At 48.2% G+C, this 20,116-nt stretch overlaps 1 protein-coding gene across 3 annotated transcripts in view; it reads right to left on the reverse strand.

Moving 5' to 3' along the window:
* Positions 1 to 20,116, reverse strand: part of LOC125453653 (beta-arrestin-1) — a 152,950-nt gene that overhangs the window by 43,703 nt on the left and 89,131 nt on the right. For all 3 annotated transcript variants that reach the window (XM_059646846.1, XM_059646845.1, XM_048533496.2), the window contains one exon: positions 13,480 to 13,510. In XM_059646846.1, the coding sequence (XP_059502829.1) occupies positions 13,480 to 13,510 (31 nt within the window). The remainder of the gene's footprint in view (positions 1 to 13,479; positions 13,511 to 20,116) is intronic.

A 20,116-nucleotide genomic window follows, 5' to 3' on the forward strand; every position in this document is an offset into this window, starting at 1 on the left:
CAGAGAATGGCGAGCCTGTGGAATTCTCTGCCACAGAAGGTGGTTGAGGCTGAAACAATGTGTTTTCAAGCAGGCATTACATATATGGGACAGCACAGTGGTTAGCACTGCAGCCTCACAGCGCCAGGGACCCAGGTTCGACTCCACCCTCAGGTGACTGTCTGTGTGGAGTTTGCACGTTCTACTTGTGTCTGTGTGGGTTTCCTTTGAGTGCTCCGGTTTCCTCTCACAGTCCAAATATATGCAGCATAAGGTGGATTGGCCATGCTAAATTACCCCATTGTGCCCAGGAATGTGCAGACTAGGTGGATTAGCCAAAGGAAATTAGGGTTACAGGCAAAGCGTAAGGGTGTGGATCTAGGTGGGATGCTCTTCGGAGGTTTGGTGTGGACTTGATGGGCTGAATGGCCTGCTTCCACACTGTAGGGTTTCTATCATTCTTGTTGATAGGGTCAAAGGGTATAGAAAGAAAGCAGGAACAGGGAACTAAGTTGGGTGATCAGCCATGATCATATGGAATGGTGAAGTAGTCTCAAAGGGCCAAATGATCTTCTCTTGCTCCTATTTTCTAAATTTCCGTGTTTCTATCTCTGTCCTGAAAGGGTGATTCCACTGAAACAGTGCCCTTCACTCTGGACTGACCCAAATGAGGAAATATCTTCTCAGAACAGTTACAGTGAAGAAGGAGACCGTTCAGCCCATTATACCTGCATCTGTTCTATTACCTATTTCCCAGATTCTTTCCATGTCCACATTGTCAAGAACATTCAGGAATTTATAAACTTCAATCCAATCACTCCTCATTCTTCTAGACTCCAGCGGAAACAACCCAATCGGTCCAACACATGACCTCCTATGCGATTCACTGGGCCCCTTGGAATCTCACCCACTCCAGAGGGCTCTCGTAAATTCTGCCTATCAAACCTGTTCCTTTCCATAACTTCGCATGGTTTTGAGATGGTTTCAAATGGAATTGCATTTACACATTGGCAGAAAGGTAAAGATTAAATTTGTTTGCTCTAAAACACACTGTGCACAGGAAATGCTTGACTGATAAATCATAGTGGTACGTTGGTACAGACAGTGTGCAGTTGGCTGGGGTCTGACTATGGTTCAGTGCAACTGAAGTACTTCCTGAACTACTTTGCAGTTTAGCTCTCCCAAGAGTAAGGCCAACATTGCGCCAGTCTATTTGATTGCTTCCCAGGCAGAGCAATGGCTTTGCACGGAACTTTGAGTCCCTTAACCTTCAAATTTTATTTCCGTCTCTCTTAGACTGCTCAGTTCCCAATGCAACTCCCACCACCCTCCAAAATTACTCATGCCCCAACAAGATGTTTGACACCAAAGGGAGCTTCAGGGAGGTTTCTTAGTTGGCATGAAACTCAAATCACAACTGAAAGAAAAGCTTGATGCATTTTAACTGTGTGCTGTCCCTGTCCTGGGAGAGGGTGTTGGTGACTCTGTAGAGGAAACATTACTCTGCATCTAACCTCATGAGGTAGCTGTCCTCGGAGTATTTTACAGAGACAATGTACAGAAGCTTTACTCTGTATCCAATCCAACCTGTGCCTGTCCTTATATGTGGGACAATCCCTCTTCCAAAGCTACAGTGGCCTTAACCCCTACCCCTTCCTCACATGACTGTATCGGCGTCGCCTCTTGCTCCCACAAGGAGCTCGAACAGTTCATCCACTTCACTAACACCTTCCACCCCAACCTTAAGTTTACCTGGGCCATCTCTAACACATCCCTCACCTTCCTGGACCTCTCAGTCTCCATCTCAGGCATCCACCTACAAACCGATATCCATTTCAAGCCCACTGACTCCCACAGCTACCTAGAATACACCTCCTCCCACCCACCTTCCTGCAAAAAGGCCATCCCCTATTCCCGAGTCCTTCGCCTCCGCCACATCTGGTCCTGAGATGGGGCATTCCACTCCCAGGCATCCCAGATGTCCTTGTTTTTCAAGGACCGCAACTTCCCCTCCACAGTGGTCGAAAATGCCCTCGACTGTGTCTCTTGCATTTCAAAGAACAAAGAGCAAAGAAACCTACAGCACAGGAACAGGCCCTTCGGCCCTCCAAGCCTGCGCCGATCGAGATACGCTGTCTAAACCCGTCATTTATTTTCTAAGGGTCTGTATCCCTCTGCTCCCTGCCCATCCATGTACCTGCCCAGATGCATCTTTAAAGACACTATCGTGCCCGCCTCTACCACTAAAAGACGCTAACGTGTCTGCGTCTACTGCCTCCGCTGGCAACGCGTTCCAGGCACCCACCACCCTCTGCGTAAAGAGCTTTCCACGCATATCTCCCTTAAACATTCCCCCTCTCACTTTGAACTCATGACCCCTAGTAATTGAGTCCCCCACTCTGGGAAAAAGCTTTTTGCTATCCACCCAGTCTATATCCCTCATGATTTTGTAGACCTCAATCAGGTCCCATCTTTCTAATGAAAATAATCCTAACCTACTCAACCTTTCTTCATAGTTAGCACCCTCCATACCAGGCAACATCCTGGTGAACCTCCTCTGCACCCTCTCCAAAGCATCCACATCCTTTTGATAATGTGGCGACCAGAACTGTACGCATTTTCCGCAACTCATCCCTTACATACCCTACCTGCAATGACAACCAAATGTGAATCCCCCTCATCCTCATGTACCACCTCACCAACTTCTGAATCCAACGCATTGTCCTCCGACACTTCCGCCATCTGCAATCCAACTCCACCACCCAAGACATTTTTCCCTCCCCACTCTTATCCACTTTCCGGAGGGACCACTCTCTCCGTGACTCCCTTGCCCGCTCCACACTCCCCTCCAGCCCCACAATCCCCCGGCACTTTTCCCTGCAACCAGAGCAAGTGCTATACCTGCCCCTACATGTCTTTGCTCACCCCCATCCCAGGCCCTAAAAAGACCTTCCACATCAAACAGATGTTCACCTGCACATCTGTTAATGTGGTATACTGTATCGGCCATTCCCGTTGTGGCCTCCTCTACATTGGGGAATCCAAGCAGAGGCTTGGGGACCGCTTTGTGGAACACCTACACTCGGTTCGCAATAAACAACTGCACCTCCCAGTCGCGAACCATTTCAACTCCCCCTCCCACTCCTTGGATGACGTGTCCATCCTGGGCCTCCTGCAGTGCCAGTGTGATGCCACCCAAAAGCTGCAGGAACAGTATCTCATACTGCTTGGGAACCCTGCAGCCCAATGGTATCAATGTGGACTTCAGAAGCTTCAAAATCTCCCCACCCCCTGACTGCATCCCAAAACCAGCCCAGCTCGTCCCCGCCCCCCTAACCATTCCTTCCACCTCAAGCCCCACCCCCATCTCCTACTCACTAACCTCATCCCGCCCCGTTGACCTGTCCGTCCTCCCTGGATTCACCTATCCGCTCCCTAACTCCCCACCTACACTCACCTTTGCTGGCTCCAACCCCGTTTCTTTGACCTGTCTGTCTCCTCTCTACTTATCTTCTCCTTTATCCATCTTCTATCCACCTCCCCCCTCTCCCTATTTATTTCAGAATCCCCATTCCCCCTCCCCATTTCTAAAGAAGGGTTCCAACCCAAAACGTCAGCTTTCCTGCTCCTCTGATGCTGTTTGGCCTGCTGTGTGTTCATCCAGCTGTACACCGTGTTATCCCTGTTCTAGGAGTGTTTGATCGGGGTAGTGCAGAGGGTCTTTTATTCTGTATCTAACCCCATGCTATCCTTGTACTGGGTGTGTTTAATAGGGACAGTGTTGAGGGTGTTTTACTCTCTATCTAACCCCACGCTGTGCCTGTCGTGGAGCGTTTGATGGGGACAGTGTAGAGGGAGTTTAGCTCTCTAATTCCATGGTATCCCTGTCATGGGAGTGTTTGGTACTATTGCTAAGTAATAAAATAGAGAAGTTTTCTATTATGAATTCATGTGTCGCTTTTAAGGGACACAAAACAATCACCTTCCAAGCCTTGGAAAATGATAATCTAAGAGAAGGTCCATTGTAAATAACCTCTGGGTCAGAAGTTTCTGGTTTCAAATCCCACACTGTTTACTTGTCAAAAGTGAGTCTGATATTCCAGTGCAGTTTCCACACATGTACCCTCTCAGGTGAATATCCTCTGAGTATTGTTAAAAAAAGAGGAAGCATACTCTCCAGCATGCTGTGCCCTCAGTAATGCGCATTGCAAACAGAGCAAATCTCATTGTTATTATCTCGTTTCTTCTTTTGAGAGCTTGCTGTGTGCAAATAGGCTGCCACATGTCACAGATTACAACCATAATGACTGTAATCAAAGTTGTGCGATATATATTCATTTCCGTTTTATTGTTTGGATTTCAAATTAGTGGCATATGGGTGATGGCTACATCTGTGAAGCATTTAAAATGAAACAAGGTCAGAGAATCCTTCCAGAGCTATGAGCTAATCCAGTGAATACGAGCAGAGTTGACCGCATATCACCCAGAGTACTAATGGAAGGTTATTGATACTGGACTGTTTACAACAGAGGCAGAATTAACATTGAAAGGCATTAGCTTGCTTTTAGTTTTAAATAATCAAAGATTGAATTTACCTTAGCAAAACCCAGAGAGTGAACATGTTCAGGAGGTTTTTGGAGGAGACTCGACTGGGTTCAGAAGCAAATATAGTTTCTCTCCTAGGAAAGAGTTTTGGACAGTTTACGGCAATATCAGTTATCTTGGTACAAAGGTTCAGCTTGTGAAACTTCCTGACCAGGAGTGTTTTGTTAGAAATTGGCAGGTTATTAAAAGACTGAGAAACTCTAAGCTTTCAGTTTTGTGATGGCATACGCATGACAATTTCACAGTTCATAAGGCAGAACTGGAGCCAAACAGTTGAGTTGAACTGAAAGACTTGACAGACCAGGATAACATTTTTGGATTTAACTCCTTAAAGTGATGCTGATGGGGAATAGAAGACAACAAAATGTGAGGCTGGATGAACACAGCAGGCCAAGCAGCATCTCAGGAGCACAAAAGCTGACGTTTCGGGCCTAGACCCTTCATCAGAGAGGGGGATGGGGAGAGGGAACTGGAATAAATAGGGAGAGAGGGGGAGGCGGACCAAAGATGGAGAGAAAAGAAGATAGGTGGAGAGAGTATAGGTGGGGAGGTAGGGAGGGGATAGGTCAGTCCAGGGAAGACGGACAGGTCAAGGAGGTGGGATGAGGTTAGTAGGTAGAGGGGGGTGTGGCTTGGAGTGGGAGGAAGGGATGGGTGAGAGGAAGAACCGGTTAGGGAGGCAGAGACAGGTTGGACTGGTTTTGGGATGCAGTGGGTGGAGGGGAAGAGCTGGGCTGGTTGTGTGGTGCAGTGGGGGGAGGGGACTAACTGGGCTGGTTTAGGGAACCCTGCCGCATCTTCACCATCCCCCCAGACCTCCCACTGACTGAGGACGAACGGTCAATCCTTAGCAAGGGGCTCACCTTTGTCCCCCTACAACCACACATCAACAAATACCAGTCACGATTGGACATAGAGCAGTTCTTCCGCCGCCTTCGCCTCCATGCCTTCTTCTTCAACCGGGAGCCTAACCCTCCCTCCACTGACCCCTTCACCCACTTCCAACACAAGTCCTCCTCCTGGACACCACCCCCAGGCCTCCTACCCTCCCTCGACCTCTTCATCTCTAACTGCCGTCGAGACATTAACCGCCTCAACCTCTCCACCCCTCTCACCCACTCCAACCTCTCCCCCGCAGAACGGGCAGCCCTCCGCTCCCTCCGTTCCAACTCCAACCTCACCATCAAACCTGCAGACAAGGGTGGCGCAGTGGTAGTATGGCGCACTGACCTCTACATCGCCGAGGCCAGACTTCAACTCTCCGACACCACCTCCTACCGCCCCCTCCATCATGACCCCACACCCGAGCACCAAACCATCATCTCCAACACCATTCATGACCTCATCACCTCAGGGGACCTCCCACCCACAGCCTCCAACCTCATTGTTCCCCAACCCCGCACGGCCCGTTTCTATCTCCTTCCCAAAATCCACAAACCTGCCTGCCCTGGTCGACCAATCGTCTCAGCCTGCTCCTGCCCCACCGAACTCATCTCCACCTATCTGGACTCCATTTTCTCCCCTTTGGTCCAGGAACTCCCCACTTACGTCCGTGACACCACCCCACGCCCTCCACTTCCTCCAGGACTTCCAATTCCCTGGCCCCCAACACCTCATCTTCACCATGGACGTCCAGTCCCTATACACCTGCATTCCGCATGCAGATGGCCTCAAGGCCCTCTGCTTCTTCCTGTCCCGCAGGCCCGACCAGTCCCCCTCCACCGACACCCTCATCCGCCTAGCCGAACTCGTCCTCACCCTCAACAACTTCTCTTTTGACTCCTCCCACTTCCTACAGACTACGGGGGTGGCCATGGGCACCCGCATGGGCCCCAACTATGCCTGCCTCTTTGTAGGTTACGTGGAGCAGTCCCTCTTCCGCACCTACACAGGCCCCAAACCCCACCTCTTCCTCCGGTACATTGATGACTGTATCGGCGCTGCCTCTTGCTCCCCAGAGGAGCTCGAACAGTTCATCCACTTCACCAACACCTTCCACCCCAACCTTCAGTTCACCTGGGCCATCTCCAGCACATCCCTCACCTTCCTGGACCTCTCAGTCTCCATCTCAGGCAACCAGCTTGTAACTGATGTCCATTTCAAGCCCACCGACTCCCACAGCTACCTAGAATACACCTCCTCCCACCCACCCTCCTGCAAAAATTCCATCCCCTATTCCCAATTCCTCCACCTCCGCCGCATCTGCTCCCACGACAAGACATTCCACTCCCGCACATCCCAGATGTCCAAGTTCTTCAAGGACCGCAACTTTCCCCCCACAGTGATCGAGAACGCCCTCGACCACGTCTCACGTATTTCCCACAACACGTCCCTCACACCCCGCCCCCGCCACAACCGCCCAAAGAAGATCCCCCTTATTCTCACACACCACCCCACCAACCTCCGGATACAATGCATCATCCTCCGACACTTCCGCCATCTACAATCCGACCCCACCACCCAAGACATTTTTCCATCCTCACCCCTGTCTGCTTTCCGGAGAGACCACTCTCTCCGTGACTCCCTTGTTCGCTCCACACTGCCCTCCAACCCCACCACACCCGGCACCTTCCCCTGCAACCGCAGGAAATGCTACACTTGCCCCCACACCTCCCCCCTCACCCCATCCCAGGCCCCAAGATGACATTCCACATTAAGCAGAGGTTCACCTGCACATTTGCCAATGTGGTATACTGCATCCACTGTACCCGGTGTGGCTACCTCTACATTGGGGAAACCAAGCGGAGGCTTGGAGACCGCTTTGCAGAACACCTCTGCTCAGTTCGCAACAAACTACTGCACCTCCCAGTCGCAAACCATTTCCACTCCCCCTTCCATTCTTTAGATGACATGTCCATCATGGGCCTCCTGCAGTGCCACAATGATGCCACCTGAAGGTTGCAGGAACAGCAACTCATATTCCGCCTGGGAACTCTGCAGCCTAATGGTATCAATGTGGACTTCACCAGTTTCAAAATCTCCCCTTCCCCTACTGCATCCCTAAACCAGCCCAGTTCGTCTCCTCCCCCCACTGCACCACACAACCAGCCCAGCTCTTCCCCTCCACCCACTGCATCCCAAAACCAGTCCAACCTGTCTCTGCCTCCCTAACCGGTTCTTCCTCTCACCCATCCCTTCCTCCCACACCAAACCGCACCCCCAGCTACCTACTAACCTCATCCCACCTCCTTGACCTGTCCGTCTTCCCTGGACTGACATACCCCTCCCTACCTCCCCACCTATACTCTCCTCTCCACCTATCTTCTTTTCTCCCCATCTTCGGTCCGCCTCCCCCTCTCTCCCTATTTATTCCAGAACCCTCACCCCATCCCCCTCTCTGATGAAGGGTCTAGGCCCGAAACGTCAGCTTTTGTGCTCCTGAGATGCTGCTTGGCCTGCTGTGTTCATCCAGCCTCACATTTTGTTGTCTTGGATTCTCCAGCATCTGCAGTTCCCATTATCTCTGATGGGGAATAGATCCGGTTTGGGTATTTGAAATATTTTCTTATCGACATGTTCAGTGATGTTATTATACATCTCTCGAGCAGGTGGGCCTTGAACCTGGGATGGCTTGATATATTTCAATTTTCTTTTCTTTTGTGTTATTGTCAAAGAAAATCTACTTTGTGAGCTTATGTTTCAGTGAGCAACCACGTATTAGATTAACTCAAATACATGCTCTATCAGTCAGATATTATTCTGGACTCTGACCCGTCCAATAACATCATAACACTACGCTTCAAACATTCCTGATCATCTGTCACGTGTGATTGATGTTTGAGTCTTGCCTAAATGGGCGAAGAATCCCCTCATTTCAAGGGAAATCAGGATGAGCCTGTTTTCTCTAGAATCTAGAAAGTTAAGGGGTTATTTGATCAATATCTTCACAATTGGCGATTCTAAATCTAGGGGCACAGACTGAGAATTAGGGCCAGACCATTCAGGAGAGATTTTAGGAAACACTTCAACACACGAAATGTAGTAGAGGTTAGAACACTCTTCCACAAATGGCAGTGGATGCTGGATCGGTTGTTCATTTTAATTCTGAGAGAGATAATTTTTTGTTGAGCAAAATTATTAAGGGATATGGACCAAAGGCAGGTATATGGAGTTACGCCACAGATTAGTCATGATCTCATTGAATGGTGGAACAGACTTGAGGGGCCGATTAGCCTCCTCCTCTTCCTATGTTCGGAAATGATAGCATTTTCAGTGATACCTACATCCCACAAAAGAATAAAGTAAGTGCCTGAGGGCACACTGAGATTGCGAAAGATGCTAAAGAACATGTTGGTTCTAATGGTAATTGCATTGGATTTGTAATTGGAACTCAAGCTTGCATTTGTCATTTTGGCTGTGAGGAATCTTTCTGCATGGTCTCAATTAACACCTCAGTTCTGAGGAAGGGTCGCTGGACCTGAAATGTTAACTCTGATCTTTCTTTTCACAAGTGCTGCCAGACCTGCTGAGCTTTTCCAGCAACTTCAGTTTTTGTTCCAGTTTTACAGCATCCGCAGTTCTTTCGGTTTTTACTCAATTAACACGTTTAGAATGGTGTTTCATCGAGCTGTAAGATGACATTATTGTGACGTTCACATTCCCCAACAAAACACTCGGAGATTGTTGTTAATGAAACACAATCTGGGAGTGTGAGATTCATTAGAATGATGTTAGTGTGTGGGAAGATAGTAGGAACTGCAGATGCTGAAGAATCTGAGATAACAAGGTATGGAACTGGATGAACACAGCAGGCCAAGCACTGTCAGAGGAGCAGGAAAGCTGACGTTACGGGTCTGGGCCCTTCTTCAGAAAAAATCTGAAATGTCAGCTTTCCTGCTCCTCTGATGCTGCTTGGCCTCCTGTGTTCATCCAGCTCTACACCTTGTCACCTTAGTGTGTGCAGAAACTGTTTCCTTTCCCAAACTGGCCTCACATTTGTTCCAATCTGAGCCCGCACTCTTACTCATCCCTCTGGGCTTGCAAATTTATCCTGGTCTGGAAGTACCTCAATTTTAAAATTCCCATGATCTCCATGGCCTCACTCTCTCCCTATCTCTGCAACCAGCCTCTCACTCCTCTGAGATCTCCATACACCTCCAATTCTGGCTTCTTTCAACAACATTAGGAAGATGGCAGACAATGTCACTGACAACTCGGAGAGAGTTGCTGATGGCTGTGATCTCTGCTGGCTAAGAAGACAACCCAGAAAAAAACTAAGATGAATAAATCCTGCACCTTCCCCCATGCCAGCAAATATGGTGGGGATCCTGCCACACCACAGCAGGGTTCCTGAATCTCACCAGGGGACGATGTGTAGCACATGGCTGAAACCGCACAGACCATGTTCTGACAAGATAGAAGGCTGCTACATAGGGATTTACAAGTCGTATGATCGCAGCTAATGGTACAACTGGACAAGACAGATCCCACAATGAAGATAACAGTGTGGAGCTGGAGGGACACAGATCCCACAATGAAACCTGGCTCAAGCAGGGATAGAGTGGTATTATCACTGGGCTGTTAATCCAGAGGCCCAGATAATGTTCTGGGGAGCCAGGTCCAAATCCCGCCACAGTAGATGGTCAAGTGTGAAGTCAATAAATATCTGGAATTAAGAATCTAGTGACAACTGTGAATCCAGTGCTGATTCTTGGAAAAACCCATCTGGTTCACCAATGTCCTTTAGGGAAGGAAGCTACCATCCTTCCCTGGTCTGGCCTACATGTGACTCCAGACCCACAGCAATGTGATTGCCTTCTGTCTGCCTTCTGGACAATTAGGAATGGGCAATAAAAGCTGCCTAGCCAGCAACATTCTCATCCCGTGAGTAAATTAAAAGAAAGTATAAATAGGTCAGCTGCATAACTTTTTGCGCTTGATGGTGAGTCACTGAAATATATTTACATAAAGCTGCAGGTGTTCTTTAACATAAGAGCATATGTTTAAACTCCAAATGATGCCTGTACAACAGTAAGAAAGATTTCAAAACAAACAACAAGACAAAGTTTCAGCCTATGCCCCAATGCTAACCTTACACAGAAATTCAATTCCAGGAAAATGTCACTCCTACCTCCACTCCCTACGTTTTTACTTAACTGACTCCTCGCAGTTTCTGTTCCTTACACTGTGGCACCAGTTTTACAATTCCTTTCTGAGTTCCTTTGCATAGACCTTTCGCAATTCTGATGTCCTGAATTTTCTCAGTTCTCACAACTTGAGGACTTCTTTTCAAACTCTCTTTGCTTGGAAGCTCCATGAACTAGCAACACGCTGACAAAGGTAATCGATCCTCCGAACAAAAACTGATTCTCATGTGAAGAGAACTGTTTGTCCTTCTGAACTGAGACCATAAACTTTGAAGACAAAACTAAATGAATGGATTTGGGAGGCGTTGTAAACTCAGTATTAAAAACATTTCATCCATTAACACCATAAGGGATCTCCCAGGCACTTGATTGTAGTCACATGCTTTCTTGGAACTGATGTATTTAAATCACTGTTTCAACCTGTTTATAATGAATTACCTTCACAGAATGGACCTGCACCCATCTGCTTCCAGTTTTAAAATCCAAGTCCCAAAATGTCATAGAATGCTGATGTGTGGAAGTAGGTCATTTTGCCCATTGAGTTCACACCACCCCTCTGAAGAGCATCCTACCCAGACCAACCCTCATACCCTAGCTTTCTGACTCTACATTGCCCATGGCCGTTCCACCCTAACCTGTACATCTTTGGACTGTAGGAAGAAACTGGAGCACCTGGAGGAAACCCACACAGACACAGGGAGAATATACAAACTCCTCACAGACAGTCACCTGAGGGTGGATTCAAACCTGGGACCCTGATACTGTGAGGTTGCAGTACTAGCCCACTGTGCCACCCGAATTCTCAGCTCAGAAGGATTTGTCCCCCAGTTCTGGTTGACCTTATTACATTTTTGCTGAACTGCAGCTGTTTTCACAGATCCTGCTTTTAAATTGTTCCTGGTTATTGCTATACAGCTCTCAGAATATCTTTCACGAGTGAACAGATAAATTGCTGAAAGGTGGTAATTGAACTGAGCCAGTTATAATTCGCATTGTACATGGGAGGAGGGGTCAATATGGGGGAGGGGTCAGTGTGTGTGAGGGTGTCAGTATATAGGGAAGAGTCAGTGTGTAGGGCAGGGGATCAATGTGTGTGGGAATGGCCAATGTGGGGAGAGGTGTCGGGGAGGCAGTAGTGGAAGGGGAAGGGTCAGAGCCTGGGGGCAGGAATCAGTGTGCAGGGAAGGGTTAGTGTTTCGGGATGCAGGTCATTGTGGGGGTAGAGGTCAGTGTGGGCGGGGAATCATTCAGGGTGTAGGGAGGGGTCAGTGTGGGGGCATTATCAACATGGGGGGAGTGGTCAGTGTGGGAGTAGGGTCAGTACGGCAGAGGGGTCAGTACGGCGGAGGGGTCAGTGTGGTGGTCTCAGTGTGGGGAAGGAATCAGCGTGGGGGAGAAGTTAGTGTGGGGAGTAGGGGGTCAGTGTGAGGAGGAGATATCAGTGTGTGGGGGAGGAGGGGTCAGTGTGTGGGGGAGGAGGGGTCTGCGTGTGGGGAGTAGGGGGTCAGTGTGAGGAGGAGGCATCAGTGTGTGGGGGAGGAGGGTTCAGTGCGTTGGGTAAGGGATCAGTGTGTGGGGGAGGAGGGGTCAGTGTGTGGGGGAGGAGGGGTCAGTGTGTGGGGTAAGGGATCAGTGTGTAGGGGAAGGGTCGGTGTGGGAAGGAGGTTTCACATCAGAAGTGTCAGATTGCGGGAGCAGGTCGGGTTGGATTGTGCGTATTTGGTAGGAGAAGGGCATTGTTGCGGATATTCAGTGGTGATTAAGGGTTTCATTGTAGACCACGCTCGAGACCAAAAGACATCGAGGCAGAAGGAAACCAATCAGCCCATCGCAAATCTCTCTGTGACCAAGGATGATCTGATAATCTCCAGGTCCACTTTCCTGCCTTCTCACCAGAACTCTTAATTGCCCCTCACTGATCAAAAATCTGTCTATCTCAGTCTTGAATAGACTGAATGACTCAGCCTCAACAGCCCTCTGAAATAAAGAATTTAACAGATTTACTGCCTTCGGAGAGAACAAATTGGCCCTCATCTCTGTCTTAAATGCATGGAATCAAAATTATTCTGAAATTATGCCCGCTGGTCCGAGACTCTGCCTCAATGGGAAAAAAAACCTCTCCACGTCTACCCTGTCAAGTCCCCTAAGAATCTTGGATGTTCAATAAGGTAGACTCTCATTTCTTATAAATCCCAATGAGTACAGGCTCAATCTATTCAACCTCTCATTATGAGACAGTCCCTCCAAACCTGAGATCAACCTAGTGACCCTTTTCTGGATTGCCCCAAAGCCTGCATATTCCTTTAACACTTCCCAGATAACTGCTCAGCTTAAGAAAGTCAGAACTCTCCAAGTTTTCCAACTTTCTCTGACAGCTGGGGACTATTTCGGAGGGTTCATAATCGCAGGGAGCTTTACCGCGAAAATTTCAGCGTGTCAGACGATTCCTGTGCAATCACCTACACCATCATTTCTCATGGCCTCAATGCACATTCCCAATCGACATTGCCAGAGCAATTATTTGATCATTGGATTTCTAGACGCTTGCTCAAGCTTCTACTCATTAGGCGAATATATGGTTTTCTTTTACTGCCCTAGAACAAGCAAGCCCCTGCTAGGGCGAAGGGTGGTGGCTACAAAACTAGTAGCTAGTACACGACATTGTGAGCAGCGTTGAGGGCTCATTCTGTATGCATCATACCTGCTCCAGTGCTAAGTTTAAACTAATTTAATTCCTGCTTCTCACACGCTGCCATAACCATGAGATGAAACATTTTCTTCCTGCTAAATCTGTGAAATGAGGTCTTACCTTTCCATTGGGGCTGGATTTCTTAAATACTCTGAAAAACAAAGAGAAAGAGAGATGGAATGGTTGTCAGTACACAGGAATAGAGCAGATTAGAAACCCCACGGGGTGGAAGCTGGCCACTTGGCCCATCAAGTTCACACCAACCCTCAAAGAGTATCCCATCCAGACACAAAATCCCATTCCATTTCCCTGTAACCCCACATTTCTCACAGCTAACCCACCTAGCCTGCACCCTATGGAGCAATTTAGCATGGCCCATCCACCCTAACCTGCACATCTTTGGGCTGTGGGAGGAAACAAGAGCATCCAGAGGAAACCCATGCAGACACAGGGAGAATGCGCAAACTCCACACCGACAGCTGCCTGAGGTTGCAATCGAACCCAGGTCCCCGGTGCTATGAGGCAGCAGTGCTAACCACCAAGATTTTTTAAAAATTAATATTTCATGAGTTTTGAGTGTGCTGGCCAGGCCAACGTTTGTCTCCCATCCCTAGTTGCCCCTTGAAAAGGTGGTGGTGAGCTGCCTCGTTGAACTGCTGCAGTCCATGTGCTGCAGGTTAACCCATAATCCTGCTGGGAAGGAAATTCCACAGGATTTTGACCTAGCAACACTGAAGGAACAGCAATATGTTTCCAGGGCAGGATGGTGAGTGGTTTAGACGGGAATTTGCAGGGTGTGGTTTAGGACGGTACAAGCCTCCTCCTACTCCTCATCTTTAAACTCTGTCAATATGTCGTCTCATTTCTTCTCTCTCAGCTATCTGTGTCACATCCTCTTGAATGGCTCTATTCACCAACAGGCAAATATGAAGAGAGAGGCTGAGTTTAGAAATGAGCAGGTACCTTCAGCAGAGCTCCAGGAATAGGTCAAATGACCCTCAGGCCTGTTGTGTCATTTAACAGGATCATGGCCGATCACAACCTGTTGACCCTCAAATGAATGGGACAACGAACATCAGTAGTGGAACTGAGATGCTGCTTGGCCTGCTGTGTTCATCCAGCCTCACATTTTATTATCTTGGAATTCTTCAGCATCTGCAGTTCCCATTATCTCATCAGTAGTGGAACCCTGTGCCCAACTCCCCTTCCCTGACTTCCTGAGCTCACGAACATCATTCCCCCACATGTCCATCAGCCGATCAGAATCCACAGTCTGGTTGAAACCTGATCCCTGTTGACCCTCATGTCCCCACACCACAATGACCTATCCTGTTCACCTGCTGCCCACTTTCTCAGTGCGCTGTCTGGAGCAACCCCCACCGCCCCCCCCCCCCCCCCACCACACCCCCAAGCAAGATCCACCAGCAAGAGACCGCTGTGAACCTAGGAATAGGAAATGCCCCAGGAAATTCCATAGAATGGCTGGCTTTGACTCACCGTAGAGAGAGTGATCCTGACCATACAGGGTCACAGCAAAACAGAGTGTTTTCACAAGAGAGCTCCAACCTTGAGGAAGGGTCACCGAAATGTTAACTTTGGTTGTTTTTTTACAGATGCTGCCAGACGTGCTGAGGTTATTCCAGCAACTTCTGTTTGTGTTCCAACCTTGAGGCCTCAGTACAAAACCCTTCTGCACTTGTGGAGAAAGTCAGAAGTCACGCAACACCAGGTTATAGTCAAACAGGTTTAATTGAAATCACAAGCTTTCGCAATGCTGCCCCTTTGTTGTGATTTCAGATAAGCCTGTTGGACTATAACCTGGCAAACAAAGTGTGGAGCTGGATGAACACAGCAGGCCAAGCAGCATCTCAGGAGCACCAAAGCTGACGTTTCGGGCGTCAAAAGCTGACGTGCCATAATGATGTCACCCGAAGGTTGCAGGAACAGCAACTCATATTCTGCTTGGGAACCCTGCAGCCCAATGGTATCAATGTGGATTTCACAAGCTTCAAAATCTCCCCCTCCCCCACTGCATCCCAAAACCAGCCCAGCTCGTCCCCACCTCCCTAACCTGTTCCTCCTCTCAACTATCCCCTCCTCCCACCTCAAGCCGCACCTCCATTTCCTACCTACTAACCTCATCCCGCCCCCTTGACCTGTCCATCCTCCCCGGACTGACCTATCCCCTCCCTACCTCTCCACCTACACTCACCTATACTGGCTTTATCCCCGCCCCTTTAACTTGTCTGTCTCCTCTCCACCTATCTTCTCCTCTATCCATCTTCCATCTGCCTCCCCCTCTCTCCCTATTTATTTCAGAACCCTCTCCCCTTCCCCTTTTTCTGATGAAGGGTCTAGGCCTGAAACGTCAGCTTTTGTGCTCCTATGATGCTGCTGGGCCTGCTGTGTTCATCCAGCCTCACACTTTGTTATCTCGGATTCTCCAGCATCTGCAGTTCCCATTATCTCAGACTATAACCTGGTGTCGTGTGACTTCTGACTTTGTCCAGCCCAGTCCAACCCCGCACCTCCACATCATGGCACTTGTGGAGAGACACAGACATTGTTGCACATCAATGGGCAGTGTCCCCCTTTGTAGACAAATGATGGATTAATCACCAGAAACTCAGCAAATGAGGAGGCAATAGCTTTGGCTCCAGGGTTTTGCATTTGCTGAATATTAATATTTGATGATCAATGCCCTACAAATTCCACCTGCAAATAGACATTTCAGAGGGGAACACAGCAGACTGCTGATTGCCTGGGGCAAAGTGCCCAGTTGAGGATGTGGATATAAAGCAAGGGTATTTGTGCTGAAGGACACTCCGACCACCTTGCTCCTGAACCCCCAACCCTTCCTCCCCCTGGTCACCATTGCCGGTAATCCTCAAACACCCAAAACCTTAATCCGAGATCCACAGACACTCCAATGGACCTTTCTGCAGCAAACAGGACCTCCCACATCCAGAGTGGGTTGTGAGGATTAAATGGGTGGGGAGGGTCAGTGATGGTGGGGGTCGGGGGGGGAGAGGGAGCTGGGACTGTGGGAGGGGGATTAAATGGGTGGGTAGGATCATTGATGAGGGGGAGAGTGTACATGGGGCTGTGGGAGGGAGATTAAATGGGTGGGTGGGGTCAGTGACAGGGGGAGAGTGTACACAGGGCAATGGGAGGGGGAATTAAATGGGACGGTAGGGTCAGTGATGGGGAGAGAGCATACACAGGGCAGTGGGAGGGGGATTAATTGGGTGGGGAGGGTCAGTGATGGGGGGGCAAGAGTGTACACAGGGCTGTGAGAGAAGCTGTGTGATAAGTGATCCTATTGCTATGATTCGCTGCAAGAATTGTCGAAGTAGCTGTACAGATAGATCTTGGATAATTGCTTCATGACAGTGCACTTGGAAATGGAAAGGTTTTGTTGAGTGCGGGAGCTTCTGTGCATTTGTTGTGATCAGCTGGACAATATCCTGTGGAAATTGTTGTGTCATATACTAGCGAGGCTATACAGGGTGCTCAAACAGAATATTTACTTACTTTTGCAATAAATGATTTAGCTCCTGTCCTTCAAGCCTCCATCATCAAAGCCTCATTGTCGAAGTCACAATCACTGGTTTCAATCAAGGAGACCAGGTAAACATTTCTCCAAGGTTTCCCAGCAGGAAAAGAAACATTTGCATTTGTATAGTGCCTTTTATGACCTCAGGGCCCCTAGGAATGCTTTGCAACCAATGCAGCACATTCCAATAATGTTGTAAAGTTGTAAATGTCAAAAGCCAATTGTACACAGCAGTTTCCTAAAAAAAAAGGCCAGGTGATAATAAATCAGATCGTATTTCCAGAACATCCCAGAATGTTCATGGGAACGACTGGTGATTTTTTTCCAAATTAGTCTTTGGTATTCACCAACGTCAATATGGTTTCCTCCGCATTGGGCAGACCAAACCCAGACTGTGTAATCACTTTGAGGAAAGAGAACATAAGAACCAGGAGCAAGAACAGGCCATTCAGTCCCTCAGGTCTGCTCCACCATTTAATATGATCACAACTGATCTCATCTCGGCCTCAACTCCACTTTCCTGCCCATTCCCCAAAACCCTTCAGCCCTTCGCTCATAAAAAAAAATCCGTTTATCTCCTCCAAAGTATTCTGTGTCCCAATGTCCAACCCTAACCCTATATCCATTCAGTGCACAAGCAGGTCGCTCAGAATCCAATTGCATCTAATTTTTGTTCTTACTCTACACTCTCTGTGCTTGGCCTTGGGTAGTGTTCTAATGAAGCAGGTCACAGGCTGAGACCTCTCGGGGGGACAGCTCACGTCCTGACTCTCCAAAGCCTGTCAATCATCTACAAGGCACAAGTCAACAATGTGATGGAATCCTCCCCACTTGCCCTGGATGGGTGGGTGCAGCCCCAACAACACTCAAAAAGCCGGACACCATCCAGGTCAAAGTAGCCCTCTTGTTTGGCTTGCCATCATTGCCCCTTGAGCATCCATTCCCTCCACCACCGATACTCAGTATCAGCAGTGTGTACTATGTACAAGACACACTCCAGAAATTCATCAAAGACCCTCAGGCAGCACCTTCCAAACCCACGACCACTTCCATCTAAAAGGACAAGGGCAGCAGATACACAGGAACATCACGCCCTGCAAGTTCCCCTCCAAGCCACTCACCATCCTGACTTGGAAATATATCGCTGATCTTTCACTGTTGTTGGGTCACAAGGACATAGTGGGTCAACCTACAGCACATGGTCTGCATTGGTTCAAGAAGGCAGCTCAACCCCACCTTCTCAAGGGGCAACTGGTGATAGGCAATAAATGATGACCCTGCCAGCAATGCCCACATCCTTAGGGTGAATTTAAAGAAAAGCATTTTTAGATCAATTTAGTTTCAGCATTGTGTTTAAAAACAATGAATGAAGGCTGAAGAAAATGTATATTCAATTGGAAGCAACAATCCCTCCGTGCTGCATAGCTGCGCATTATGGCCAATTTAGTTGCAGACATCAATGCCACACATGCACCTCAGAGGTCAGTGGACAAGAGTTAAAGGGAGTATTGAGTGTAGGTCAGGGCAAAATACAGAGTCACAGAGTTTTTAATAGCCCAGAAAGAGATCCTTCGATCCATCACATCCGTGCCAGTCATCAAACATCCATCAACTCCAAACTCATTTTCAAGCAATGATGGAGAGAGGAGAAGGCTCACTCTTTCACTTAATCCATTATCACCTCCTTCAGGCTTTTGGTATCAGCTCCTTCATCAGCCCATCAGTCCTGCCTCCCAGCCTAGTGCCATGTTATAGCTTACATTTGCCATGCCAGCGGCACTTTTACAAGCATGTTGCAATCGAGAGTTGTGCCTAATGATTACAGAGATTCCAAATTTCAGAGGGCAGTTAAGAGTTAACCACATTGCTGAGGGTCTGGAGTCACATGCTGGCCAGACCAGGTAAGGATGGCTGATTTCCTTCCCGAAAGTGCATCAGTGAACTAGATGGGTTTTTACAACAGTCAATTAAATTTGTCACAATCACAAAGCTTGAATTCTAGATTTATTAATTGTGTTTTAATCCCAGCAGCTGCCGTATTAGTACCTGTGTTCCCAGAGTATCAGCCTGAGTTTGTGAGAATTACATTGCCTTTGCTGTTCCCAGTCAATTCAGCCAAGCCTGTAGTTTAGTGGAATTTTTATTACTGAGACAGGCTTTAAGTCCCAGAATTAGTAATTGAATTTAAAATATTCCAACTGCTGTGGAGGAATTTGAGCTCATGTTCACATACATTAAAATAAAACCAAAATACTGTGGATGCTAGAAATTGGAAACAAACACAGAGAAAGGTGGAGAAACTCAGCAGGTCTGGCAGCATTTGTGGAGAGAGAAATAGGGTTACCCTTTCAAGTCCAGTGTGAGTCTTCTTAAGAACTGAAAACATGTTCACTCCGTTTCACTCTCCACACAGATGCTGCCAGATCTGCAGAGTTTCTCCAGCAATTTCTGCTTTTATGCCCCAGAGCTTTAGCTGGACCTCTGGGTGGTTAGTCCAGTAAAGGTATAGTTGCTCTGGTCTTACTAGACCAGAGGGCTGCTCTCTCCTTAGAGAAAGTCACACAACACCAGATTTATTAACAGGTTTATTTAAAGTCACAAGCTTTTGGAGCACTGCCCCTTCATCAGGTGACACAGCCGTACTCACCTATCGAAGGAGCAACGTTCCGAAAACTTGTGATATTAAATAAACCCGTTGGACTGTAACCTGGTGTCATGTGACTTCTGACCTCGTCCACCTCAGTCCAACACCAGAATCTCCACATCATGACACTTGTCAGAGAGACAGGGGTGGGGGGAAGTGAAAGAGACAACTGGTTGAGGTTTAACCTGAGAGTCACCATTTCTCAGGTGAGATGAAAGATCCTTCATAGTAACCTCAGCTGGTTCAAGAATTGAAACCACACTGTTCACATCACATTGGATTGGAAACCAGTCATCCAGCCAACTGAGCAATCACTGCCCCAACATTCACTTCAATGCTGCAAGAGCTTTACCTTACATATTGGGTCGGGTAGATGGGGAAGGGTTGGTGGAGGATGAGGGCAAGTTGGTGGGTTTGATTTAACATCTAACCTGAATGGCCACACACCCAACGATGTATTACAAAGGGAACCTGAAATATCTAAACGAGACAATTTTGGCACTCAGGCAAATATAAGGGAGCCAACGTTCATTGCAATTAGCTGTTTGTGTGAGAAG

The sequence above is a fragment of the Stegostoma tigrinum genome, chromosome 6 (genome assembly GCF_030684315.1).
Source record: "Stegostoma tigrinum isolate sSteTig4 chromosome 6, sSteTig4.hap1, whole genome shotgun sequence".
Lineage (NCBI taxonomy): Eukaryota > Metazoa > Chordata > Chondrichthyes > Orectolobiformes > Stegostomatidae > Stegostoma > Stegostoma tigrinum.